Source organism: Juglans microcarpa x Juglans regia, chromosome 1D (genome assembly GCF_004785595.1).
Source record: "Juglans microcarpa x Juglans regia isolate MS1-56 chromosome 1D, Jm3101_v1.0, whole genome shotgun sequence".
NCBI classification, from domain to species: Eukaryota; Viridiplantae; Streptophyta; class Magnoliopsida; order Fagales; family Juglandaceae; genus Juglans; species Juglans microcarpa x Juglans regia.
Window position 1 is genome coordinate 13,068,116 of NC_054594.1, and position 27,828 is coordinate 13,095,943.

Here is a 27,828-nt window from a genome sequence, read left to right on the forward strand (position 1 = left end):
TATATATATAGTTTAATAAGAACTACCTTCGAAATCCTTCGCGGATCACATATATTCAAGTACGTGAGGGCCACGCTCCAAGAAGATGCGGACTTCTTGAAAACTCTCCTTGAGTTTTCTATCTCTGCTACGATCTGTTTCAGTTTCACGTAAGGCTGCATGGCAGCCGTTGAGAATGTTGGTCGACGGTTTGTGGATTTGGTTTCGGTGGTACCCCAGCCTCTTCCTGAGTTGGTTGTGTCTCACCGTGCGCCGAAAACTAAAGATGGAGAGCTTTTCTTTCAGTTCTCCAAAGAGGAAATATTTCGGTTGGCTGAACCTTTCAGGTTCTCGATTGTTTTGAAGTTCCTCCGCAATAGGCCTTCATTGGATGCTATCAGGATCTTCATTCGAAATCGATGGAGTCTTGAAGGTGTTCCAGTGGTTTCGACCATGCGGCATCCCATAAATGTTTTTGTACGCATGGCTTCAGAGGAGGATTGTATGAGAGCACTGTCTAGGGAAGCTTGCGATATTGACTGGATCCCATATTGTGCTTTCCATTGGACACCAGATTTTAAGGAGGAAGAACCATCTATTGTTCCGGTTTGGATTGAATTACCAGATTTGCCTCCTAACTTTTATCATGAATCTTTTCTTAAAATTTTAACAATCCCGATAGGTAGATTTATTAGGCGGGATAATCCCACGCAGTGTGCGACTCGCACCGATGGTGCGCGTATTTGTGTGGAGATGGATGCTGCCATTGAACCTCTTTCTCATTTTTGGATTGGGACTCCTGGCTTGGGGTCTAGCCGTAAGCAAGATATTGTGTATGAAACGTTGCCTGCGTTCTGTTCTAAATGCAAAATTCAGGGGCATAATGTACGCACTTGTAGAGCTAGGAAAAAGAGACCAGAAAATCTATCTTGGGTTCGGCAACAAGAAACTGTTGTTGAAGACCAAGAACCTGTTGTTGAAGAGCCGAAAGAACCTGTTATAGCAGAAGCTGGGGTTGCAGATCAAACAAAGTTGGTTCAGGAACCCAAAGAGTTAACGTTTCCTTCAGTTACTGCGGAAAAAGAAACTGCAGAAAATATTACTTCGGAGATTAATCTGGTACTCAGGACTTCTGCATTAGCTTTGTTGATTGAAGGGTTGGATGTGGATAAAGAGCATGGTGAGGTTCCTAATACAGAGGGTTCTGTAGAGGCAAGGCAGAATAAGGCAAGATTGGAAAGGGTTGATGTGCTGCATGATTCAGTTACTCTGCTACGGGAGGCGAAGGTGGCTACAGAAACTTTAGTTGGGGATGGTTCTTTTAATGATTCGGAGGTGTATACAGAGCAGAGGGTTGATGACCAAATGCAAGAGGATGTTGTCTGTCTGGAAGAAGGGTCTCTTTCAGATCCGGAGCCTGATATACATGCTGAAGTTTTTCCGCAGAACAAGGACTATCATACGGAAACAGAGGAAGAAGCTGAAAAGAGGAAGTATAATAAAAAAAAAAATTCGAGAAAATAAGGAGTTCTAATCGGGTGATTACTAGAGCAACAAAATTTTCTTTATGACAGGTTCTATTTTGGTATGGAACATCAGGGGACTCGGAACTTCTATGGGACGTTTAAAGAGTTTGATTAGTAAGTTTAAACCGAAGATGGTAGTTTTGTTGGAGCCTTTCCAGAGTTTTGATAAAGCTCATTATTACATGCGGGCTCTTCACTTTGATAATGTAATATCTAATGATAAAGTTGGTGGGAAAATATGGGTCTTGTGGATGAATGATCTGGTGGTGAATGTTATTCGGATGACATCGCAGTTCTTATCTTTAAGTACAGTGGAGGGTGATTTTCAGTTTTTGGGTAACTTTATTTATGCAAAATGTAATATGATGGATAGGCGAATTTTATGGGAGGACTTGAGGTGGAATAATCTGAGTGAGGATCCTTATTTGTTTGCTGGAGATTTTAACATTATTCATTCGGATTTGGAAAGGAGGGGTGGTAGATCAAGGTCAATAGCTGCTATGGATGATTTTAATAAATGGATTCATGAGGGTGGTTTGATTGATTTAAACTCACATGGTAGTAAGTTCTCTTGGTGTAATGGTCAGCGTGGATTAGCTAAAGCTTGGGCTAAACTGGACCGTGTTTTACTTGATGCGAATTTAATGTCTATTGTCCCTAATGTGACTTGTTCGTATTTGCCGAGGATGACTTCGGATCATTGTCCCATGTTAATAGAGTTCCTTAAAGATCCTTATTCCTATGACCCTTCTCCATTTCGTTTTCAGCAAATGTGGGTTGAGCATCCAGAGTTTATAGATTTTGTTAAGAGTGTGTGGTCTGTTCCAGTGGTTGGGATGGGGCTTTTTAAACTTGCTAATAGGCTTAAAAGGGTTAAGGTGGCTCTTCGTGAATGGAATAAGCGGGTGTTTGGAAGGACCAATGCTCATATTGCATCTCTGGAAGTGAAGGTTGAGGGGCTTGAAGGGAGTCTGCAAAGAGAATGGGATATAGATGCCGAGAGGGAGCTTGTGGTGGCTTCTGCTGAGTTGTCCACTTGGAGACGTAGGGAAGATATCAGATTAGCTCAAATGGCAAAAATAAAATGGAATAAGGAAGGTGATAGGAACTCTAAATTCTTTCATGTGTGGTTAGCTAATAAAAGATGTAAAAGAATCCAAGGAATGAGAACTTCGGATGGGATTGAGTTTAATTCACCGGAAGAAATTCATAATGGTGCCGTGGATTATTTTGCGGATTTTTTTAAAAATACTAATCAGTTAAGAGCATTTCCGGATTTATCACATTTGATCTCGCCGGTTATTGAAGAAGTGGATTGTACCTGCCTTTGTTGTATTCCTTCCTTGGAAGAAGTCAAGGAGGCTCTCTCTTCTATTCCTATAAACAGTTCCCCTGGGCCAAATTGTTTTGGAGCAGGTTCTTTTAAAAGTTGTTGGGAGGTGATTAAGATGGATGTTTTGGAAGCTATATCTGAATTTTTTCTATCTAAAAAACTTCTAAGGTTTTATTCGGCTTCTTTTATTGTGCTTATTCCGAAAATAGATGTACCTACAGGTTTTGATGAATTTCGGCCGATAAGTCTTTGTTCAGTTTTCCATAAAATTTGTTCAAAAATTATTGTGAGTCGTTTGGCAGGTTTTCTTCCCAAATTGATATTCCTTGAGCAAGGAGCTTTTATACCTGAGAGAAGTATTTTTGAGAATATTAGTATTACTCAGGAAATGGTTCATTCCCTGAATAAGGTTTCTCATGGAGGCAATATTATGATTAAAGTTGACATGGCAAAAACATATGATCAGGTAGATTGGAATTTTTTGTTGGAGGTTCTCTGTTGTTTTGGATTTCTCCCTTCTTTTTGTGAGTTAATTCGTGCTTGCATTTCGAATATTTGGTACTCTGTAATGCTAAATGGAATGATGAAAGGTTTTTTTTAAGGTGGTCTTGGGTTACGTCAGGAGGATCCATTATCGCCTTATCTATTTATTATTATTCAGGAAGTCCTTTCTCGTCTTTTAAAACAGAGTGTGGTGGCAAAAAAGATTGGGCAATTCTCTCAATCTAGAGGTACTCCTCAGATTTCTCATCTTATATACGCGGATGATATTGTATTTTTTTTAAAATGGGAGTAAGAAATCTGTTAGGGAACTTTTAATGGTGTTCGAACAGTATGAAGCATGGTCTGGCCAGATGATTAATAAAGAAAAAATAGCCATATTTTTCTCTTCAAAAATTTCTGTTGCTCGTAAGAGAGTTCTAAAAAGGTTGACAGGGTTTTCGGAAGGCTCTTTTCCCTTTAAATATCTGGGAGTTCTGATAGTATTGGGGCGTCTAAAACATGTGCATTTGGAGGAGATGGTTAATAAAGTTTGGAATAAAATTAGCGGCTGGAAGATGAAGCTTCTCTCCTCGGGTGGTCGTTTAATACTTCTTCGGCATGTGCTTTCTAGTATGGCCTTACATTTATTTGTTGTTTTGCAGGTGCCCCAATCTATTATTAAAGTTTTAAACCGTATGATGAGTACTTTTTTTTGGGGTGAGGTGAATGGTAAAGCAAAAAAAAAGTGGGTGGTATGGGATAATATGTGTAAGCCCGTGAAGGAAGAGGGTCTGGGCTTGCGTAACTTGGAGGATATGCAAAAAGCATTGCATATGTGGCTTGCATGGAATTTAATTCAAGGTGAATTCTTATGGGCAAATTTTTTAAAGGAAAATATGTGGGTTCTTTGCCTTGGTCTCCCATTGATACGAAAAAAGATACGAGGTTTTGAAAAATGATAGTTAAGAGTATTCCTGATGTGCTAAATAATTCAAAGTGGAAAGTGAGGGAAGGGAATATTTTGTTTTGGTATGATAAATGGAGGGATAGGGGTCTGTTAGTTGAGGATTGCCAGATTGTGGGGACTCCGTTGCTTAAAGTTAAGGAATGTAAGTTGAATAATAGTTGGGATATGGAGCTGTTGGTTTCGTTAGTGGGTCAGGATAATGTGGATGGTATTATTGAGGCTTTGGTTGGTTGTAAGGAGGGGTCTGATGTGTTAATCTGGACTAATCATGAGAGTGGTAATTTTTCTACTAAATCAGCTTGAGATTGTATTCGAATAAGAGGTACTAGTTTGGATTGACATTCTTGGTTGTGGCATAGGTTGTTGCCTCTTAAAATTTCAGTTTTTATGTGGAGAACATGTAATATGGCTTTGAGCATTGATGATAGTCTTAGACGGATTGGGATCCCGATAGTTTCTTGTTGTGATTGTTGTGAAGTAGGTAAGTATGAGGATCAAAATCATGTGCTGTTTGGAGGAGAGTTTGCAACTAACATATGGCGTCTTTGTGGTAATATTTTTGGTCTACCGATTGGTCGTACTTGGATGGAGACAGTGACGACTTGGTTTAGACGTGCGTCAAACGATTCTCAAGTGGGGATTTTTGTGGGGCTACTTCCGTCGGTTATTAGTTGGCACCTTTGGTGTAGAAGGTGTGTTGCCCGTATGGAGGGGCGCACTCAATCTATTAGTGCGGTTTGGCATATTATTAAGAATTGGATGGGTTTAATAAGTTCAAATATGAAAAAGGTTAAGAAATGTTCTATGCATGAATTGCAGATTTTACATGCCTTGCAAATTACGCCTAAAGTCCCTGTGAGGCAATATTTAAAGATTGTGGCTTGACAAAAACCTACTCAAGGGTGATTTAAATTGAATACAGATGGTAGTAGTCTAGGAAACCTAGGTTCTTCAGGGGTGGGTGGTATTATTAGAAATGATCAAGGACAATTGGTGCATGCTTTTAATTCTCATATTGGCTTTGGTTCAAATAATAGAGCTGAGTTGTTAGCTCTGTTGCAAGGTCTTAAAGCCTGTAAAAATTTAGGGATTAATTTTGTGGAAATAGAATTAGATTCTCACGTGGTAATCTCGTGGTGGATTAGGCGGAGATGTGGAGTATGGTATTTGGAGGATTTTTGGGATGATATACTTGTTCTAATGGATTCGATGGTTTTCGTAGTCCGGCATGTTTATAGGGAAGGAAATAAGTTGCTGACTGGTTGGCTCGGAGTGTGGCGGCTGGTTTTAACACGGAATGGAATATTATTGAGGATTTACTTAGGATCCTCCGTGGATTAATTAGACTGGATAAACTAGGTTTACCATCTTTGCGTTGCTGTTAGAATTATCCATCTTGTTTGGTTGTTGGCTCGGAGTGTTTGTTGGCTCGGAGTGTTTTTGTCCATGTTTTGTGCTAACGTTTGTGTTGCAGGTGGGGTTTTTTTCTCTAATTTTTGTTATTTGAATAGAAGAAACTAGGCTCTTTTTGATACCTGGTTTCGGATTTTTATATTGTATCCCTAGGTATTGGTATGTAACCACGGTTTTCCTCCGCCACAAGTGAGGGTTTATTAATAAAATTGAGATGGAGTCACTCATGGACAGGTGATTCTTGGCTCTTTAATAAATAAATAAAAAAATAAGAACTACCTTTGAAGATTTGTTTGCAGAAAACGTAGCTAGCTAGCTTTAGGATAAAACTTCACATCCCAGATCATCTGTCATCAAACTGCATTAATATAGACATTAATCTTCTCAAGCATCAAATGTAACATAAAAGTACATGAATTCTTTCCATTTTAGCTTAAAAAGTAATGGAAACTTCATTGAAACTACTGGATAGCTAGGGATCGATGATGATGCAGTAGTACTTGAGCAAAACAAATAAGCTAGGCCAAGTACATGATGCAGCAATTGCAAAAAAAGTACATGCATTATCTGATGCTTGTCGATCCAAGTGTCTGCCACTTGTGCAAATTATATGTGTCATATTACCAAGACAATAGTTGTTAACATGACCAGCTTATCAAATTTCGTGCCCCACCATGTGAATTTCATCCACATATACCCTACTCATTTCCAAAGATGCAGCTTGTCTTTGTTCCCTTCTTTTGTTTCTTCTTTAGTTTTTTTATTCTTCTGTTCCCTGTCTCACTCTACCGATCAGGTGCTGGGAATCAATCAGCTTAGCTTTAAGACAAGGTGGACTTAACTTCTCAATGTGTAGAGATAATTACTATAATGTTAATTTGTTGTTTTGGTATGGAGTTTCTTCTATTTAAAACATTATAGAAAAAAGTATATATAATACATATCATGTTCAAATTATTGGGATAATTTTTTAACTTCAAATTATCAAGAATGGTATATAATAACCTTTAATTATAAAAAGAATAATACCAGATACAATTTTAGGGTATACGAGCCTCACGCCCTCCCTTTAAAAAAAAGTGAGATACGCCATTAACTTTCTTTCAAGAGAGTTTACGAAACTTGTACACTTCTTATTGGCAATTTTTTTTTTTTTTTTTGTTTAATCTCAAAACGTCACACAGTTTTCTAACAAAAGTCTTATGAGGAAAAGGTTGTTTTAATAACCTTTGATCCAAACCCTATATGTGCCCTATTGACCAAAGGTTCTTTTATTAACCTTTGATCCAAACCCTTTTGCTCTTTTGTTCCAATATTATTTTTGTAGAAGTGTATTTTTGTTTTTATTGATGATGATGATCATGAATTCAAGTGAAAGAACCAAATCAAAGCTAGGTGATCATGAAAATGTGGGTCAACATAATTAAGGCCTTTGTGCAAATATGTTGTGGAACAAATATTTAATAAAAGGTTATGTTATAATTGGGTGTAGTCAAAATGACAAAACAATTGGAATGCCTATAGGCCCGATTGGGTTCGTTGCATATCTACTAGTTCATGATGATTATGTTAGTTTACAAGATTGTCAAACAAATTATGGGTTTGCCAAGTACTACAGATCATAAATGAATAATAATATGTCTTAAGCAAGTCTGAAATCCACCCACCATGATCACTTCCTCGTGCTAAATCCAGTGGCGATTTTTTCGCACCTCATAAATCCTTCTTTATACTTTCTTATCCCATATGTAAGTAGAATATCGTAATAACCTGTCATATACTTGTTTTGCAAGTCGAATAAAGAATTTGACAACTTTTCTTTTTTTTAGATGGACAAAAGTTGGATGAATTTGGGTGACAGACTTGTATCACCTGCATATGCTGAAGGGGTTAATAATTTCCTCACAATGGCACGAAACCATTCCATGGAAAGTGATCGCATTCGATGTCCTTGCCGTATATGCTGTAATAACCTCTTCTTGCCTATATTTGAGGTGGAGAATCACTTTTTCATAAAAGGGATCAATCCAAATTACACCCAGTGGATATTTCATGGAAAGGAGGAAACACTCCCCACCATTAACGATGACACCGATCCCAGGGTTGGAGTGGAAGACGAGTACATTGATGACATGAATTGTATATTAGATGACATACGAGCAGGCACAATCGGAGATGCTCCTGAAAACAACACTGCATCGCCAACTCATCCATCAATACCACAACCCTCTCCAAACTCAACTTTTGACCAACTATTAGAGGTGCTCGACGTCCTCTTTTCGACGGCTACATTAAATTCTCAAAGCTGTCATTCGTTGTGAAGTTGTTACATATTAAAAAAATCGGTGGGTGGTCAATCAAGTCTTTTGATATGCTCATAGGCCTTCTGCGGTCTGCCTTTCCTGATGCTAAATTGCCTAGTTTATATGAGGAGGCAAGGTCATTGGAGCGAGGTTTGGGTTTCAAGTACCACAAAATTCACGCATGCCCCAACGACTGTATTTTATTCTGGAAGGAATATGCTAATCTTAATAAGTGCCCTATATGTAAGGCTTCACGTTGGATGCCAAATACACATGGGTCACGTGTGATCCCACAAAAAGTGCTTCGACATTTTCCTTTGAAACCAAGATTGCAGTGTCTCTTTGTGACAGACAAGATAGCATGAGATATGAGATGGCATAAGGAGCAGAGGGTACCCGATGAGACTAGTATGAGACATCCTGCTAACTCTGAGTCCTGGAAGACATTTTATAAAGCCCATTCTCGATTTGCTAGGGATGCTTGTAATGTTAGGCTTGGTTTGGCAAGGGACGACCTCAATCCCTTCAATAACCTAGCAAAGCCATATAGCATTTGGCCAGTTATTTTTGTCCCGTATAACTTGCCGTCGTGGTTATGCATGAAAGACCAGTTCTTCATGACATTACTCATTATCCCTGGTCCAAAATCACCAGGGATTGACATTGATGTCTATTTGCAGCCGTTAGTTAATGAGTTGATTGAGCTATGGGAACATGGGGTACCTACATATGATGCTTCTATTAAAGAAATGTTCATGTTGCATGCTGTCTTATTGTGGACAATTAATGACTTTCTTGCTTATGGGAATCTTTCTGGGTGGTCAACTAAAGGGAAATTAGCATGTCCCTCTTGCAATACAAGCACAGATTCCAATTGATTGAAATATGGCAGAAAGCATTGTTATATGGGACATCGACGTCTCTTACTGGAAGGTCACATTTGGCGGACGAGAGAAAGGTTGTTCAACGGTAGAGAAGATCATCGCATGCCACCAAATTGGGTTGAAGGAGCGGGTCTCTTAACTCAACTAGATCTTCTTGGAGATGTCCAATTTGGAAAATCTTGTAGGAAGAGAAAACGAACTGCAGAACAATTAAACTGGACAAAGAAAAGCATCTTCTTCAAGCTACCTTATTGGTCAATGCTACGGCTTCGACATAATCTAGATGTTATACATATTGAGAAGAACATTTTCGATAGCATATTGGGCACTTTAATGGACATTCTTGGTAAAACAAAAGATAATATAAATTCTCGGTGTGACTTGGAGAACTTGGGCTTCCGAAAAGAACTACATCTTAAGCGTGAAGGTGGACGTGTTACAATGCCACATGCATTGAACACATTACATGGAAATGAAAAGAATAAATTCTGTGAGTGGCTCGCTAAGGTTAAATTTCCAGATGGATTTGCCACCAATGTCACGCACTGTGTATCTGTACGTGATTACAAAATTTCAGGGCTCAAAAGCCATGACCATCATGTTTTCTTGCACGACTGCTTCCTATTGCAGTTGGGGGGTTCTTAAGGAGTGATATTGCATTAGCTTTGACTGAACTTAGCAGTTTCTTCAAAGAGTTGTATGCACGAACACTTGATGTGAATCACTTATCACAGCTGAAACTTGATATCGTCAGCATTCTATGCAAATTGGAGATGATATTTCCTCCTTTTTTCGATATTATGGTCCACCTAGCTGTCCATTTACCAGGTGAGGCCATACTCGAAGGTCCAGTTTAATATCGGTGGATGTACCCGTTCGAAAGATATCTCGGTAAATTCAAGCGGTATGTTAAGAATAAAGCCTATCTAGAAGGTTCAATAGCGGAAGCCTACATTCACATCGAGTGTTTGACATTTTGCTCGATGTGTCTCCAAGATGTTGAGACGAAGTTTAATCGAGGGGACCGCAACATTGATGGTGGAGAAGAGGATACTATAGATGGATTCAAAATTTTCAACCAGAAACTTTGTCCCTTGGGTATAACCCGAAATGTGCAATTAGAAGATACACTCTGTACCTCAGCCATATGGTACGTGCTTAACAACTGTACCGAGATTGGACCCTATCTCGAGTAAGCAATCATGACTTCCTTCGTGCTTTTTCGAAACGACCTACTACTATCTAGAAGATTTTACGTAACTAACTAATATTGATTGGACGATTGTGTTCTCTAAATGCAGGGAGCACTACGACAAATGTAAGGAATTAAACCCAAATTCTGTCGATCGCACGCATCAAATCGAGTTTCCAACATGGTTCAAGCAACGTGTAAGTTAGGAATTGGGTGCATTTTATCTACTTATAATAAACCCGACCTTGCTTTTGACTGTGTATGAAAGTATAAGTTCACAATTTAGCCCGATATTCTTGTAGGTTCAGGACCAACGTACGGTAAACCCACCACATGTGTCCACTAATTTGTATGCGTTAGCTTGTGGTCCTGACCCTTGGGTTGCATCATATGCTGCATGCATTATAAATGGTAAACGATTCCAAACGAAGCAGCTTGAATTTCGCCGGCGATCACAAAATTCAGGAGTGTTCATAACTGGTGACGAAGATACTAATAATGTAGACTTTTATGGTGTTCTTAATGATGTTGTGGAGTTACACTACATGGGAGGTTGTCAAGTGCACTTGTTGAGTTGTTATTAGTTTGATGTTGGTGATAATAAACGTGGGGTACGAGTAGACGATCATAAAACTAGTGTCAACATGGACAGAACTTGGTATAAGAATGAATCATTTGTGTTGGCATGCCAGGTTTCCCAGTGTTTTTACATTAGAGGTATAAGGTCGAAGGGGAACTAGTATGTTGTGCAGAAGTATAATAATAGGAATGTGTATGACATTCCACCAGTGCCAAGGGTTCTGGACGATATTGATGGCGATTCAAGTGAGGATGATGTCTACCAAGAAAATGAGCCATCATTTGATTATCCACTTTTACATTGTGATGCATGTCTAGTATCAACTCCACTTAGTAGGACTGATATAAAACCTATCCACATTGATGCACGAGGTCATATGGCGGTTGGTGGTGAATGCAGCAATTCAACAGACTTTATTGATGATGGAATGGTTCCATCAGGTTCCGAATCTGGTTATGGTTATTGGGAATATTTAGATGAAGAGACCTATCCACCGATGAAGAATCGGAGTCAGAATAGGCAACCTGACAACCATTGGAAACCAGGTGAACACCGCATCAGTTGAAAGAGGCAGCCTTCATGGATTGGGTCGCATGCTGGGTTGCCTATCTTAAGTTTATTATAAACTGGATCTAATTTTTTCTTTGGTTTATATATGCCAAACTCTGAAATTTACAAGATTAATGAGGGTACATGCACTAATATATATAGTTTCACAATATTTATTTTAATGCATTATCTTCTTGCATGCTTGCTGTGGTTATATTTCCTGTACAAAGCTTCTTGTAATTCACGTTTGCTATTGTTGAATCTCAGATGGATGGAAATAGCTGACATTTGGTCAAAGTGTTCAAGGCAAAATCCATTACAATCTCATATCAACCCAAGGAGTTGATGAGGAGCATGCACGGCACAGGTAGATCACTTCCCAATGTACGAGGAACCTGTCCCAGGAAATTTGTGCCATACAGATGTAGTGCACGCAGGCCACGTGGTGTCCGCATCAGTGACTCCAATTCAGATGATTCAACGCAGCCTCCAAGCCAACCATTGGAGCATTATTATGCGAACCCAAGGGTGGAGACCCAGGCAAACAGAGAACCCTCCCCGAGGGAACAACCGGAGCCTGTTCAAAGTAATCAACTCGGTCTAGTTGACTTTGATGCGGGGTGATTTTATGAGTTTTATCATTGTTTTGTAAGATTGATTTAAACAAATGAGACCCCTAACGCAACTCTGTTGTTATTATGTCATACACGTGATGACGGCTCATCTGTGCCTGTAGCCAACCAAGCACAGACGAGACATGGTCAGGGGCCGACGAAGTGTACTGAATTTGAAAAATTACGTAAGCATGGTAAAGTGTTGTTGAAGATAAATAATGGAGAAACAACACTATGCTACGAGAATGCAAACATGCTTACAACACGTTTAAGTTGGATCATTAAACATCATTGCAACATGAGCTACCCTAGATGGACTGATGTACCCCAAGAGGATGAATTAATTGATCGTGTTCGGGTAAGACGACATATGGTAATTTGATGTTGATCATTACAAATTTAGACTATATATAATTCACGAGTGTTCACCCTAAATTTTAATGGGCTATGTAGGGTGACTTTGAATTAGATTGGGACTTAGAGAACCATCGCTTGCCTGTGACTAAACAGGTTCATAAGCGATTTAATGTCTTCCACCACCAACTGCATAAGATATATATGTCATATGCCAGCCATGACGAGGCATTAGCGACTGGGACTAAGTTTGGTGAGCCCCCTAGTATGGTTTAATCTCCGTGAACAATGGAGTAGCGAGGCCTTCCAGGTATGCATTTTGGGTGTTCAATCCAAACCCAGACAATTTGGGTAATAACTCCCCTAACTTGCATGGGATATTTATTACTCTGTGTACTGAAGGGCTTAAATTTATGGTTTTTAATGACAAAAAATATCAAGTAAAAACCAGGAGAATAGAAAGATGCTGAAAATTAACCACACAACAGGTCGCAAATCCTTTGTGAGGATGCTAGAACAGAAGGTATAAGGTTTGAAATAAATTATTCCCCACAAAATACATTTCCCATTTGTAAGCTCTATCATATCAACCACACACTAAATTGGCATGTGAAATTTAAGAGGTAGTTTTTTTGGAAGGAATATGCTAAACTCATGTTTCTCTCATATTTGATTAATAACTATGTGCACGCATTTGCTTGGTTAGTCATTTATTAGATTTATTAGTGATTAAGCTATCGATGCCATATGTAACATATTATCTGATTGAATATGTTACATGCACACATACCAAACACATGTATCATGTTGAAAATACAAATTTGGTGGACTTCTACAAGGAAACCCATTGGTCCAAGAAGAAAGATAAATTTGTGACGCTTGCCACTGAAGAAATTTATGTGAGTATTTTCTACCATAAATCTTATTTGTTAAATGCAATGATGGTTCTATTTATCAGATTCAATTTTAAAAATGCATTATTAGGACATAAAAGTCCATAATCGGTTCATTATGTCCTATTGCAGAAGGATATGGTAGGAAAGCTGGATACTCTAGAACTAGATAAACGAACTGACGAAGCAGCAGCGGGTGTCTTCAGAGATTTACTTGGGCATCGACCGGGTTATGCTCGAGGATTGGGAGAGATGGTGATCCTGGAGTCTACAAGACAACGCTCATTCGCACGAGAGAGAGAGAGAGAGAGAGAGTATATAGCTTTGATTGAAAAACATAAGAAAGAGGCTGAAGCTTCCAAGAGTGAGATAGAGTCAATGAAGGCAAACATGCAGGTTATGATGGAGAAACAAAACGAAACCGATCGTATGTTGAGAGCCATCTTCGTTGCGTGCCCGTCCCTCATTAATGAGGATATTTTTGTGGGAAAATGTTTTGTGGGGAAGGTTTTTTTGTTGTATTTTTGGGTGCATTTTTGTGACACCTGATGGTGGATTGACAAGATATATATATATATATATATATATATATATATATCCAATGGGAGGTTATATGTAAATGTTTTGTGGGAGCAAGCTAGGTTGGGAAAGTATATGTTTTGGCCCAAGATATATTCTTAAATACGTATTTAAGAATATGTACAAACTTTATGAGATGATGTCAGGCCTCACTGCACATGAGTTAAACATGTAAGTATCTACGCCACCGCCTTCACTATACTTATGATTGGGTGTAGTGGCATGCTTACCAACATTTGGTTGCTTGTTGTACAAACTAATTCACACGATGTATGTACATGGTTTGAATGGGAGGGGTCGGCTTACGACAGAGACCAATACGTGTCCTGAAATTTTGTAATCTTCTTCCTTGTGCATGTTATGTCGTGATGGTATGTGCTACAAGTTTGTCTTATGCTTGTCTTATGTTTTGTACATGGTATGAATCGGATGGTACGTGCTTGTCTTATGTTTTGTCAAGGAAAGGTGGTGGCGTGCGTTTAGTATGTAGAACTTAAACAGGCTTATGAAATTTGTTAATTTCATTTGAGACTAATTGGTGCAGAATATTTCATCTTTCCTTTCATCTCAACTTGAGAATCATATTTTTTTTTTGGAAGAACAGTGGAAATTCTCTGGGGCAATCATCTTAATCAAACAATTGCAGTAATCTGTTTACTGATTTTTTAGGAAACGGGTTTTAAAATCAGAAAAATAATTGGATCAATCTGTAACTTGGTTTCTCAGTATATGGAATTTGAGATTTTCCGAATCTGATTTAACCATATTCCTTGGGTTTAAATGCATCCATTGTTACCAGGGACCTCATTCTGATTTTGCTGGACCAACTTCTGGGAGCACAGCCTGTGTTGCAATCATTAGAAACAACGAACTTCTTGTTGCAAATGCTGGTGATTCTCGTTGTGTGATATCTAGGAAGGGTCAGGTAACTTTTTAATCTGCTGGAGTTCTTACCAAATTTTGTCTGGTACACTTCTTATGTTTTTTCCTTTCCAGTATAGCCATTTAAGTTTGTATTATGTCTAATGGGGGGGAGTTAGACTTACTGCTTCCAAATCCTTGAAACATGAAAGCTACTGATATATTTATGTTCCTCTTGTTGTCAATTGGTAATGCTATTAAAAATGGAGTATCTTGTAATGAGGTGTATGAAATGGAACTGCACTTGATGGTGAACTGAACATATCATTTTGCGCAAGGAAAGGTTGATGAGACTAATGGGTGATAGAGATACCTCTAGAGCCTTGATATATTTATTCTTTTTGTTGCACAAGGGTACCTTGTAGAAGGGCCTACATCAATTTAAGGAATTGTATGGCTTATTAATTCATATAAACTATTTATTGATAGATTTGTCCTGCTAGTGAGTTTCTTAATATAACTCCAGTGCATTTGATGTGTGATCTTTATATGTGGATTACTGTCTCTGTAAATTTCTTTCAAGGATTGCATGTCAAGCCAGCAGCTGGTAGATTTTATTCACGAACAACTAACCTCGGTGAGTGCGTAGGTCTCTTGATACCTATTTAATAACATGAACATCTAGTTAAGATTTATTGTGTTTGTACGTTGGTTGTGAAGAAGTAATGAATTGTGTTTGGTTTTTACTTGCATATATACATATTCCAAGTCTTGAAGGTCTAAATACTGCAACCTGTTTGACAGTAAACGTTGTGAAGATGCAGGAAAACAAGCTTTCACTGGTTTGTGAGATAGTGCTTGATAGGTGTTTGGCACCAACAGCTGGTGGTGAGAGATGCGACAACAAGTGTACCCAACAATTAATTGGCATACATTAATGGGTTTTTTACTTTATCCCGACACTTGGTTCCCATGTTTCCGAACTTCCAACTCCTCTTTAATTTAGATGCTAAGTGTTGATGATGATGATGTTTTTAGATATTATGGCATGCAAATATAATGTACCACATCTATTTGGAAATTATGGGTTTTCATAGCTAGTTTCATACAGATCATGATCAGTAGGAATGCCTATATATAGATTAAAAATATATACCTTACTGATATATAGATCATCTTCAATACCTTTTTTAATTAGATTAAATATATATACCCTACTGATATCAGTTAAGATAAATTAGAGTTTATTAGTTACATCTCAAATGTTGGACATTACTATTAGATAGCTAGCTAGAATTCATTCATGGTTCATGTACATGATTTATTTTCCTAGATCTTTTGGTTTAGAATGTAAAAAAAGGTTTTAAATATATAATATGGATACAGAAAATTTTTGCTATTAATGTTCGTGTGCAACTTATGTTAAGAAAAATTGTCACTTTGGAGATTTGCGAATGTTGGATATTTCTTTTGCGCAGCTCATGTAGAAGGCAGTGTATACTTGGGTGATAACACTGTTCCAGACAGCTGGAATGTTTGCCGCTCAATCACCAGGTCCGGCTCATCAATGATCGATATGCGAAGTTGCGATGAACTCCACCCACCATTTGTTTTCATATTTGTTCTAACTGGATGGACATTTGTATTGTGGATGTTCCTGTACTTTAAAGCTTGTAAGAGACATGATTAGCTGCTCCCATTTGTAGTACTTAATTGCCTTCAATTAATGCACCATATGCCAGTGTATAGTAGTAACCTTAAAGGCTGGCTGATGTACTAATGTATTGATGTATTGGCTGAAAACTTGAATTTAATTTATATATATGCTATTATGGTCAAGTATTGGATTAAAGTACTATTTGGTAATATTGTAAATGAGTTGGAGCAGGAAATTAGGTACCCTAAAAGAAATGATGCTTTTTATATACTGGTTTGGTAGCAGGGTCAAAAACCCATTCGCGGCGATTTCCAGTTCGCCGTGAATAAGTTTTCAAAACACCAAATTTTTTTGAGAATCTAGTCATGAAAGAGTAAAAATGCCGAAAAGGATTTTGGCGGTGAACAATTTTTGCTGCAAAAAAGCTTTTTGGCGGCAAAAACTTATCATCGTGAAAAAATATTCGCCCCATTGAACCATTCGTGACAGACTTGGAAACACTGGTGTGGGTCATTTGTGGCGAATTTAACCACCGCTAGTAATAATCACGGCAAATGGGATGCGAAAAAGATTTATTGGGGCGATTCCTTAACACGTTGCAAATGAGTGGGAATATTTACGGCGACTTTTAGCGTATTAGCGACGACACGAAACGCTGCAATAACTTATTTGCAACAATATTACATTGGGATCCAAATGATATTTACAGCGTATTTAACAATTCGTGCGGCGAATTTTTTTGCCGCAAATAAATATTTTTCGCATCGATATTTTGGTTTCGCTGGATAATATTTTAAGTGAGTCAACAATTGCGATGAATCTCCGGCACAGCATAAATCGCTGCTAAAGGGAATTTGTGGCAAAATTTGGGGTTATTTGCGGCGAATGGTGGCGCCGGAAAAGGCCCAATTTCTTGTAGTGACTAAGTCTTTAGCATATTTTGATGGAGAAATAAATATTCTATTATTTATTTGTTTAATTTGAAGACCTAAAAGAAAGTTAGTTCTCCAACCATGCTCATTTCAAATCCAATCTTCATTTCCTTTGCAAAGTCATGAGCTTGTAAGTCAATGGAAGATCGATACACAACATCATCAACATAGATATGGGTTAAAGTGATTTCATCCCAAACCTTTCCAATGAAAAGGTTCAATTGAATCTAAATTGTAAAGAACTATGGACTAATAGGTAAGTAGCAAGCTTCTCATACCAAGCTCTAGGAGCTTGTTTCAAACCAAACAAGACATTCTTTAACTTATACACATGGTTAGGGTAAATAGGATCTACAAAACCCCTTAAGCTATCCTACATAGACTTCTTTGCCAAGAACTATATTGAAGAATACACCCTTAACATCCGTTTAATATAATTTAAACCTTCACGACAAGCAATATCAAGTAAGATTTGAATGAGAATCTAGTTATTAGGGCAAAAGTCTCATAAAAGTCTATACTATTTACTTGGGTATAACCTTGCGCGAGTAACCTAGACTTATTTTAAATAATGATACCATTCTCATCAACTTTATTCTTAAAAATATATTTGGTATCTATAATATTGTAGTCCTCGAGCCTATGCATTAAAGACCACACATCATTCCGAATGAATTGATTTAACTTCTCATGCATGGCATTTATCCAATTCAATCACAAAGGGCCTAATCTACCTCTTTAGGTTCAATTTGAGATTGAGTGAGTTATTTGGTTGAGCACTCTATTTCTCAGTCTCATTCTCTTATTTAAGTCTCCTATGATGTTATCCTTGGTATAGTTCAACTTAACTTTAGATGAAGGCTCTTTAGAGGAACTAGGTGTTTGACTAGAAGAATATGTTGGTATTCTAACTACATCCCCAACACCTAATTCTTCAACCTCCTCATGTACATCTCTAGGTGGTCCTGGTCACTTTGTGACTCCTCAAATTTATCATGTACCACCACAATAGTAGACTTCATGATTGTATGAGTATGTAAATTATATACCTTGTAACCTTGTTATTTTTAAAGTATCCTAGGAAGGTTGCGAGATCACTCTTTGGATCGAACGTAGCTAAGTTCTCTATTTTTAGCATTTACTTCTAAAAACTAAAAAAAGTACTTAACAATGGACTTATTACCATTCCACAAATTATGGAGCCTAATTGGTTCTCGGCCTATAGGAAACCTTGTTGACTATGTGAAAATAGTGTTTATAGTTTCTCCGTACAAGTTTGTAGATAAGATTCTTGTCGTGAATCATGACAGTGGCCATTTCTTGAATGAATCATTTTTTCTCTCTGAATAATACTATTCTTTCCGCTCAAATTTACTGCTCCTCTCTATAGTTTTGATTTTTTAATTTTTTTTTTACTTAATAATTAAGAAAGTATTTTTTAATAATATTATATATTTAAAAAAATATATTTAAAAATATTAAAAAATACACGAATGAAAAAATAAATAAAATAAAATAAAATCCTATAACTAACGGTAGCTCCAGCGGTGGCTGGGAGCGGGGACTATAGCATGGTCCTTTCTCTTTTTACAACTCTGTTTTGTTATAGAGTGATAGGTACAGATAACTGTTGATGAATTCCCCCTTCATTACAAAAGTTCTCAAAATTAGAATTCTCAAGACTTTTTTTTATTAGAAAAATGATAAAAACATAACTTTTCGCAATATTTTACACAACAATATTTTAAAATGAATGACATTTTTGTAAAATACTTTATAAAATTAACATCATTTTATAAAAATATCCTTACTTTATAGCATGTGTTGTGAAATATATTGTGAAATGTATTGTATGAGTATCATTACTCTTTTTATTATGACCACTCTTGATTCTCGCTATGATTTTTGGCTAGCTCAAAAAGTCTGAACTTTTCATTCAATAAATTTATCCAAGAGTATTTTGTGAAGTCATTCATAACAACCATTATGTACAATTTACCTTCTAAGCTTTTAGCATTCGAAGGTCCACAAGATCAAGATGCAACAATTCTAAAGGTCTTTTGGTCAAGATGTTATTTTTTTCTTATGGTTTGATCTAACTTGTTTCCCTAATTGACAAGAACCACAAACTGGGGAATCACTTTCACCTAATTTAGGCTACCCCTCTTCAACCCCCTTTTTGGAAGCCTTGAGCAAGTCTTTATGGTCCATATGGCAAAGTCTTTGATGCCAAAGGCCAATCATGTTGATTTTTGTTCAATTACAACTAACTTTAGGGTTATGAAAAATGCAATAACAATTATCAGAAGTCCTAATGCCTTCCATTACACATTTGACATATATATCATAGACAAAGCAACTTTTATTAGAAATTAAGCCTCAAGGTCACCGTCACAAATTTGACTAATACTAAGCACATAAGGTTTCAAGCCATCAACAAATAAAACATCATGCAAAAGTGGTAAGTCAAGAGTTTCAACAAAACGTTTAGAATGTGAAATTTACCTCCATGAGAAAAAAGTCACAGTTCCATTTCTAATGTTTTTTGGTTTCAAGGCAATGTTTACTACAAAATACGTGTTGTCCTCAGTCTTTTTCACCCAAACATTTTTAGTAATGCGACTTAATAAGATTTTTCAACCCTTACTATAATTATTTCTTTTCCCATAAGACTAGTATTTTCAATAAATTGGGCCAACTATTCACTGATGATTTTGGTTTGTCAAGTTAAGACCATGACTTATTTTCTAGGCACCATTCATTCTTTCCAAGAAAGAAGTTCTCAATGTTTGTGGTGTGGTTTCAAAGTTCATAAATAGTTTGACCACCACCACTACAAAAGTGACATGTAAGAACAAAGTTTTATCAATTTGTGTTTTTGTTGTATCAAGGCATGGACGTTAGACTATATGGGTGTGAGGGTCCTATCTAACACGAAAGGGGACAGACCATTTGTGGAGTTGAAAGAAACGCAAAGATGAGAAACACTCCAATGGTCTTAGGAACCAGCAACAGGAGACACCGAGTGTAGCTAGTCCAACATTTGGGCGAGTGTTGCGCTGAAAATATCTGCAAGTGCACATAATCGTAACAAGTAGTAAAATATTTTAAAGAAAACAGATGTCTAACCCTCAGAGATTAATTATGTTATTGAGTACTGAAATTTACTAAATTAATTACTATTTGGAAAACTGAAATTTAAAGAATAGATTATCTAAATTAAACTGAAGAAAAGAGTATTAAAATTAAGATTTTAAAGATAATAAGAATAAATTTAGAGCGTTTGATTTCAACTAGAGAATCTCACACAATTTATTCTTCATTGTTATAAAATTCTAATTATCCCAAGTTGATGATAAAAATCCCTTAACTATTCAATATTTTCTCTTGAATAATACTAAAAATATCTCCAATTAATAACTTCATATATCTATGTGAATTTAACTATTGGAGACTCATTAAGTTCTTTGAATTTTTCTTGAAAATCACATTAATCGCGGTAAAGTATCTCTACTTTTACTCAACTAATGGTACTTAATCTAGAGTTATAATCACAAATCACCTCTCGGTCTCATTGTGATTCAATAGATTGAATAATAATTAGCTAAAAAATAGGAAGCATTACGAATAAGGACTAAACACTTAATCATGGAAATATTGAAAATAAAATAACTTAGAATATAAATTGTGTGTTCAATGCTAGACTACAACTCTAGAAAATAAAATTAGTTAATAATAAAATAGAAAGAAAAATAGTAGAACTAGTGTTCTTCGTTGGAGTCGGTTGATGAAGCATGCAGCTTTTGACTCTATTCTCCAAATCCGCTTCCTTGAAATAAACTTAAAGAATAAACTCTGGAATATTAGACTCTAAAACTCAAACTCTCCCCTTAATTTAGTGCAAATGATATGTTTATATAGGGTAGAAAAGAAACTATAATGTCTTCATGATTTTTGCCTAAAACATTGCCTAACTTTTAGGATTTATATTAATAGCCTTGTATGCATTTCAGGAGTCAGAATTTAGAAATCCTTATACGAGACAAAGCTTTAGCCCTTTAAGATATCTTTCCAACTCATCTAAAATCACATCCATCGAATATATGAGTAAAAAGTTATGATCAAAACACTAAAAAATGTCCAGTCAGTCTCCTAATGTATTCCAAACTTGGACTTCTTGTGGATTTCTTCTGTGATTTCTTTCTCTTTTTCTTGATCAAAATGACTTTCAAGCCATTTGCTAGTTGTTACCCCCAATGTCACTTAGGTTGGTCTTTTAAATTTAATGGTTAGACTAGTCGCCCAAAATAACTGCCCAGAGCCTTGTCGCCAAGTCTTCTCACCATGAGGTAAAATATCTCGCTCATCGTCTAACTCTTGTCGTCAATTCTGGCCGCCATTGATTCTCCTCGCCTAAATCTCCTCGACTCTCTTCATATCTCATTACCTCTCATCGGTCTGGATTCGTAGTCTCTTCTTTTGTACTAAAATGCTCTCATTTCACACTAAATTTTTTTATTCCTTCGAATCCAAGAAAATAAAGAAACATATGTAGAAATAAAATAAAATCAATATTCGTGAAGGAAAACTGATACTTTTCATAAATCAAAGAGTAATAAAAATCACGTAAAAATCATACTTATCAAATACCCCTAAACTTAAACTTTGGTCACCCTCGAGCAAAGAAAAAGAGATAGACAATTAAAATAAGCATTGGTTTGATTCGTAAAATTTATTGTATCAAATATTGCCTAAAGTCTATAATTCAAAGAAATCATTTAGGATCAATCAAGTCTCAAAAGTTAATTCAAAACTCAACTTCACTGCATTATCCATCCTTCATGCATATCTATCATTCTCACTTCATCATTAGCTCTTTAGATAGTTTTATGCAAACAAGTAAATAAATAATGGATCTCTAAAAGCTCCATAGACTTACTTTTCAAATCACTCTTTATTAATGTAGAACAAAAACTATCACCAAGAATCAATAGGTCTTTATTAAGCTTGTAACGTAAGGCTAGACTGAGAGCTACAAAAAAAAGGTAAGATTCAAACAAAATAAGAAAACTTAAGTTTGAACACCAACAAAACAAGTAGAGCATTCTCACTTCTAACACAAACATCTCTTCTCAATCATTGTGAATCTCTCAACATACCTCTCTTTATTGTACTTTCAAGTATTTCTCTCTTTACCCCTCTATTTGGCAGGTCGAACATTTTCTTCTTTTTTTTTTTTTTTGACAGTAACCCATACATTTTCAACTGCCTTTGTGTATGACTCTCGTCATCCTTTTCTTGTTGGCCACACAGTAGACGAGCTGACTTTCCATACCCCAAAACTTATGATTTTGATAACATGGCTATAATTAACTTTACTTGTAGACCTTCTACCTCTCTTGCCTTTCATGATCTTGTGAGTCTGTGACTTTGTGTAAACTTAGTTATCTTGAAAGGTAAAGAAATTAGTGTTTAAGTTCAAATAGGGCAGGAAATGTGAGATTTACAAGAAAGAAAAAGTATAAGACTAAGATATAATTCAATAAATCTCAAAAGAGTGACTAGGGATAAAGATAATAAACAAGTAGGCTTAAAAGACTCAATCGGTCCAAAGAATGTCTTAATCATTTCTCCAGTAATATTCTGTCAAGGATTTCACTTCGAGTGTAATCAAACAAGTTCTAGAGTAAGTTGAGACCATACAAATTCACAAAATTCACATAAAATTTCTCTAGGTATGTAAAACAATTAATGATCATTATATGCATTCATTGAACATAGAAAATATCAAATTAAGTAAGATCAAGTAAAGAATTAACAGCTAGACTTAAACAATGAGAATTTTTCCTAAAAATTATAATCAATTTCAATCATATTCTTATCATATGCTTTTTATTCATCAGACCATACTGTTTTTATTATTATTATCATGATTATTATTATTATTATTATTATTGAAATAGAATAATTTCCTTTCTCCCAAACTTATATATCACATTGTCCTCAATATGAAAGAGGAAGAAAAACTAAAGAAAAGAATGAGAGAAGATAAGAGATGCTCCCCTGAAGGTGCAATTGTGTACCCGTTGGAGATCTCCTCGATCTCTTCGTTCCTGCAAGATAAAAGCAAAAGAATAATATTAAGCAAAAAAAAAAAAAAAAACTTAAAAAAGAAATAAAATAAAATAAAAACTTGGGTTGCCTTCCAAAAGTGCTTTATTTAAAATCTATAGCTAGACATTATCCTTTCATTATTTATCACTGGCGAGATCGATGGAACACTTTTACAAGTTCAAGTCTCCATCCACATAGGGTTTTAATCTCTGTCCATTTACTTCAATGTCCCTTTTGTCTTGTGATGGATTTTAACCGCCCCATAGGAAAAGACACAGGTCACCACAAACGGTGCCGACCACTAATAGTGCAGCTTTCCCAAGAAGAGTCAAAGTCTGGAGTTCAATAATAAAACTTTCTGCTCAACTTCGAATTTCCTTCTCAAAATATGCTTATCATGCCATCTTTTAGTTTTATCTTTGTAAATCTGAGTATTCTCCACAAGCATCATTGCGGAACTCATCTGATTTGCAATATTCTCTTCTCGCCAGCTACTTGTAAGTCAAAGTTTAGTGTCCTCGTAGCCCAATAGGCTCTGTGTTCTAGCTCTATGGGTAGCTGAGATGTTTTTCCATAAACGAGCCGATAAGGCGACATCCCGAATAGTGTTTTGAATGTTTTTCGATAAGCCCATAGCGCATCATCTAACCTTCTCGCCCAATCTGTCCGAGAGATACTCACGACCTTCTCCAGTATGCGTTTCAACTCCCGATTAGACTCCTCGACCAGGCCGCTCGTTTGAGGATGGTATGGTGTCGCCACGTGATGGGTGACTCCATACTTAGTCAGTAGCGCTTTAAATTGACGATTGCAAAAATGCTTCCCACCATCACTGATTATGACCCTCAAAGTGCCAAATCGGGAAAAGATGTTCTTCCATAGAAAATTCACTACGACCCTCGTATTATTGGTCTGCAAGGTGACCGCTTCCACCCTTTTGGAGACATAATCTACAGCAACCAAAATAAATTTATTAGAATATGATGATAGAAAATGACCTATGAAATCTATACCCCAAACATCAAATAGTTCAATCACTAAAATATTGTTTAAAGGCATCTCATATATCTTAGAAATGTTGCCAATCCTTTGATAATGATCACATAAATTAATAAAATTAAAAGTCTTTAAAAATAGTCGGCCAATAAAAGTCGCATTGTAAAACTTTCGTGCCCTTTTTGCTCCACCAAAGTGGCTGCCCGCTTCCAATGAGTGGCAGTGTTTGAGTATGCTCTCCATCTCCTCATTGGACACACATCTCTTGATTATCTGGTCCACGCAACGCCAGTATAGAAAAGGTTATTCCCAAAAGTAATATTTCGTGTAGGAGAAGAACTTCTTCTTTTGTTGATATGTCATCTCGGTTGGTAGAATTTTGGACACAAAATAATTTACCATGTCAGCATACCATGGAACGATTTGTATAGCCATTAATTTTCTTTTCTGGAAATGTCTAATTAATTGGGAATTTCTCCTCACCAACTGCCTCTTTAAACTCAAGACGAGATAAATGGTCGGTCACTACATTCTCGGAACATTTCTTATCTTTTATTTCCAATTTGAACTCTTGTAATAACAAAATCCATCTTAACAGTCTTGGTTTGGAATCCCTCTTCGAGAGCAAGTATTTAAGAGCTGAGTGATCGGTATAGACGACCACCTTTGAACCTATCAAATAAGAACAAGTTTGTCAAAGACAAACACAACCGCTAACAATTCTTTTTCAATAGCAACATAATTGAGTTGAGCTTCAATTAAGATCCGACTTGCATAATAAATAACATGAGAATTTTTATCTTTTCTCTACCTCAAAACAGCCCCTATAGCATAATCACTAACATCACACATTAATTCAAAGGAAAAATTCCAATCCGGTTATACAATTATAGGTGCTGAAATTAATTTATTTTTCAATATTTCAAAAGCATGCAAGCTTTCATCAGAAAACTCAAACCAAGTATCTTTAATCAACAGATTGCAAAGAGGTTTAGTAATTTAGAAAAAATCATTGATAAACCGACGATAGAACCCGGCGTGACCCAAGAAACTTCTCACACCCTTCACATTGGTCGGCGGTGGGAGTTTGTCAATAACTTCTATCTTTGCTCAGTCTACCTCAATTCCCTTGAAAGAAATGTGGTGACCAAGCACTATTCCCTCATTGACCATGAAGTGTCATTTTTTTCAATTTAAAATAAGATTTGTCTCATTGCATCTCTACAAAACCAAAAATAAATTAGATAAAAAATTATCAAAAGAGTGACCAAAAACTGAGATGTCATCTATAAAGACTTCTAAAAATTTATCCACCATGTTCGAGAAGATAGACATCATGCATCTTTGGAAAGTGGTTAGCGCATTGCAAATACCAAAAGGTATATGCCTATATGCAAAAGTGCCATAAGGATAAGTGAAAGTGATCTTCTCTTGATTCTCAGGTGTAATAGCTATTTGATTGTAACCAGAATATCCATCTAGAAAACAGTAGTAAGCGTGGCCAGCATATCTTTCTAGCATTTGATTAATAAAAGGTAAGGAAAAATGGTCTTTCCGAGTTGTATCATTAAGTTTTCGATAGTCTATACATACTCGTCATCATGTGACTATCCTCGCCGGTATGAGTTCTTTGTTGTCATTCTTGATCACAGTTATCACTCCTTTCTTTGGAACGACTTGCACTATATTTACCCATACAATATCTGAGATTGGATAAATGATCCCAGCATCTAAAAGTTTCAATGCTTCTTTATGCACCGCTTCTTGCATTGATGGGTTTAGTCACCTCTAGGGTTAGATGATTGGTTTAAAATTATCCTCCATTAAAATCTTGTGCTTGCAAATTGAATGACTAATTTCTTTGATGTCTGAGATGGTCCAACCCAAGGTCATTTTGTGTTCCCGCAAGACTCTCAGCAACTTCTCTTCCTCTACATCACTCAAGGAACTGTTAATAATAAATGAAAAAGTAGAGTCCTGACCTAAAAAAGCATACCTGAAATTTGATGGAAGCGGTTTGAGTTCAAGCTTAAGTGGTTCCTTACTTGGAGATGTCAACTGAGATGAGTTTAACTCTTCCACTTTTGGCTTTGTTGAAGGAGTGAAGAATGGTGTAGCTTCCAAATACCTCTCACACTTCCTAACCTCTTCATCTTCGAATTCAATAAATGTAGATTTGCCATCAGCACCGCCAATGTGGTAATAGAATCAAGTTAAAAAAACTCCAGTTGTCTTCCTTGGCATTGCTTTCTCTGCTTACCATTGATAGTTGTTGGATGTCAATTCTTCTAGAAGTTCATATACGGCTTCATGGGTCTTACTCATTAATAGTCTTCTTGCGGCCGCATCAACCATAGATCGATTTATGGGTCCTAAACCATTGTAAAATGTTTGTACATGAAGCCAGGCTGAGAGGTCGTGATGTGGACACTTGCGCAATAAATCCTTATATTTCTATCATGCCTCATACAATGATTCACCCTTAATTTGGGTGACGGTAGTAATATCATTCCTTAACTTCACTGTCTTGGCCTGAAGGAAATATTTTGTTAAGAATTTTTGTGCCAACTCCTCCCAAGTGGTGATGATGTCGGGCGGCAAAGAGTTCAACCAAGTTTTTACTTTTTCCCTAAGTGACAAAGGAAAAAGTCTCAATCAAATCGCATCATCTGTCACTTCATTAAATATCACAAATTTTATGAAATTTGCAATATGGACATTAGGATCCTCTTGTGACAGCCCCAAACTAGACAGTTTGTTGAATCATTTGAATGATGGCCGGTTTGATCTCGAAATTATTGGCTTGTATAGCTGGCCGCCTTATACTAGATGTCACCCCATTGACAGAGAACATAACATAGTCTCTTAACGTCTTGTGCTCTTGGTTGGTCATATTAAATTTAGATGTGGCGACCTCTTTCTTTTTCTCTTTATTAATCCGACCTAAGGTTCTTTAAATCTCGGGATCGAAAAGTGTATGCTCTAATGATTTAGATCAAGGCATGCACTTCTGATTCCTGAAAAGAAAAATCAAACTAAGATCTAATTTAAACTTATTTTTTTAATATAAAATAAAATTCAAAGTAGTAACAATCTAGCTAGTATCAATATCAATAACAAATAACTAATTCCCTGACAACGGCGCCAAAATTTGTTATCTTGAAAATATCTATAAATGCACAGAATCGTAACAAGTAGTAAAATGTTTTAAAAAAATCAGATGTCGAACTCTCAGAGATTAATTATGCTATTTAGTACTGATATTTACTAAATTAATTATTATTTGGAAAATTAAAATTTTAGAAATAGATTATCTAAATTAAAATGAAGAAAAGAGAATTAAAATTAAGATTTTAAAGATAATAAGAATAGATCTAGAACGTTTGATCTCACATAACAAATCCTATACAATTTGTTCTTCCTTGTTATAAAATCACAATTATCCCAAGTTGTTGATAAAAATCTCTTAACTATTCAATATTTTATCTCAAATAATGTTAAAATATCTCCAATTAATAATTTCATATCTCTATGTGAATTTAACGAATTGAAGACTCATTAAGTTCTTTGAATTTTTCTTGAAAATCACACTAATCGCGGTAAAGTATCTCTACTTTCG

The 27,828-nt window shown here is 36.3% G+C and overlaps 2 protein-coding genes and 1 non-coding gene across 3 annotated transcripts; 2 read left to right on the forward strand and 1 right to left on the reverse strand.

Annotated features, from left to right (window-relative positions):
• The first annotated feature begins 159 nt into the window (after positions 1-159).
• LOC121265149 lies at positions 160-8,022 on the forward strand. Its single transcript, XM_041168683.1, has 4 exons — positions 160-1,472; positions 1,579-3,059; positions 3,141-3,304; positions 7,531-8,022. The coding sequence occupies exons 1-4, from the start codon at positions 160-162 to the stop codon at positions 8,020-8,022; spliced, it is 3,450 nt and encodes a 1,149-aa protein (XP_041024617.1).
• Positions 8,023-23,672: 15,650 nt separating this feature from the next.
• On the reverse strand, positions 23,673-25,730 carry LOC121265223. The gene is made up of 3 exons (XM_041168805.1): positions 25,583-25,730; positions 24,693-24,881; positions 23,673-24,163 (listed from the first exon to the last, which is right to left on the reverse strand). The coding sequence occupies exons 1-3, from the start codon at positions 25,728-25,730 to the stop codon at positions 23,673-23,675; spliced, it is 828 nt and encodes a 275-aa protein (XP_041024739.1).
• Positions 25,731-26,622: 892 nt separating this feature from the next.
• On the forward strand, positions 26,623-26,729 carry LOC121243334. The gene has a single exon (XR_005936112.1). It is a non-coding gene; the product is annotated as a small nucleolar RNA R71 (small nucleolar RNA).
• The last annotated feature ends 1,099 nt before the right edge of the window (positions 26,730-27,828 follow it).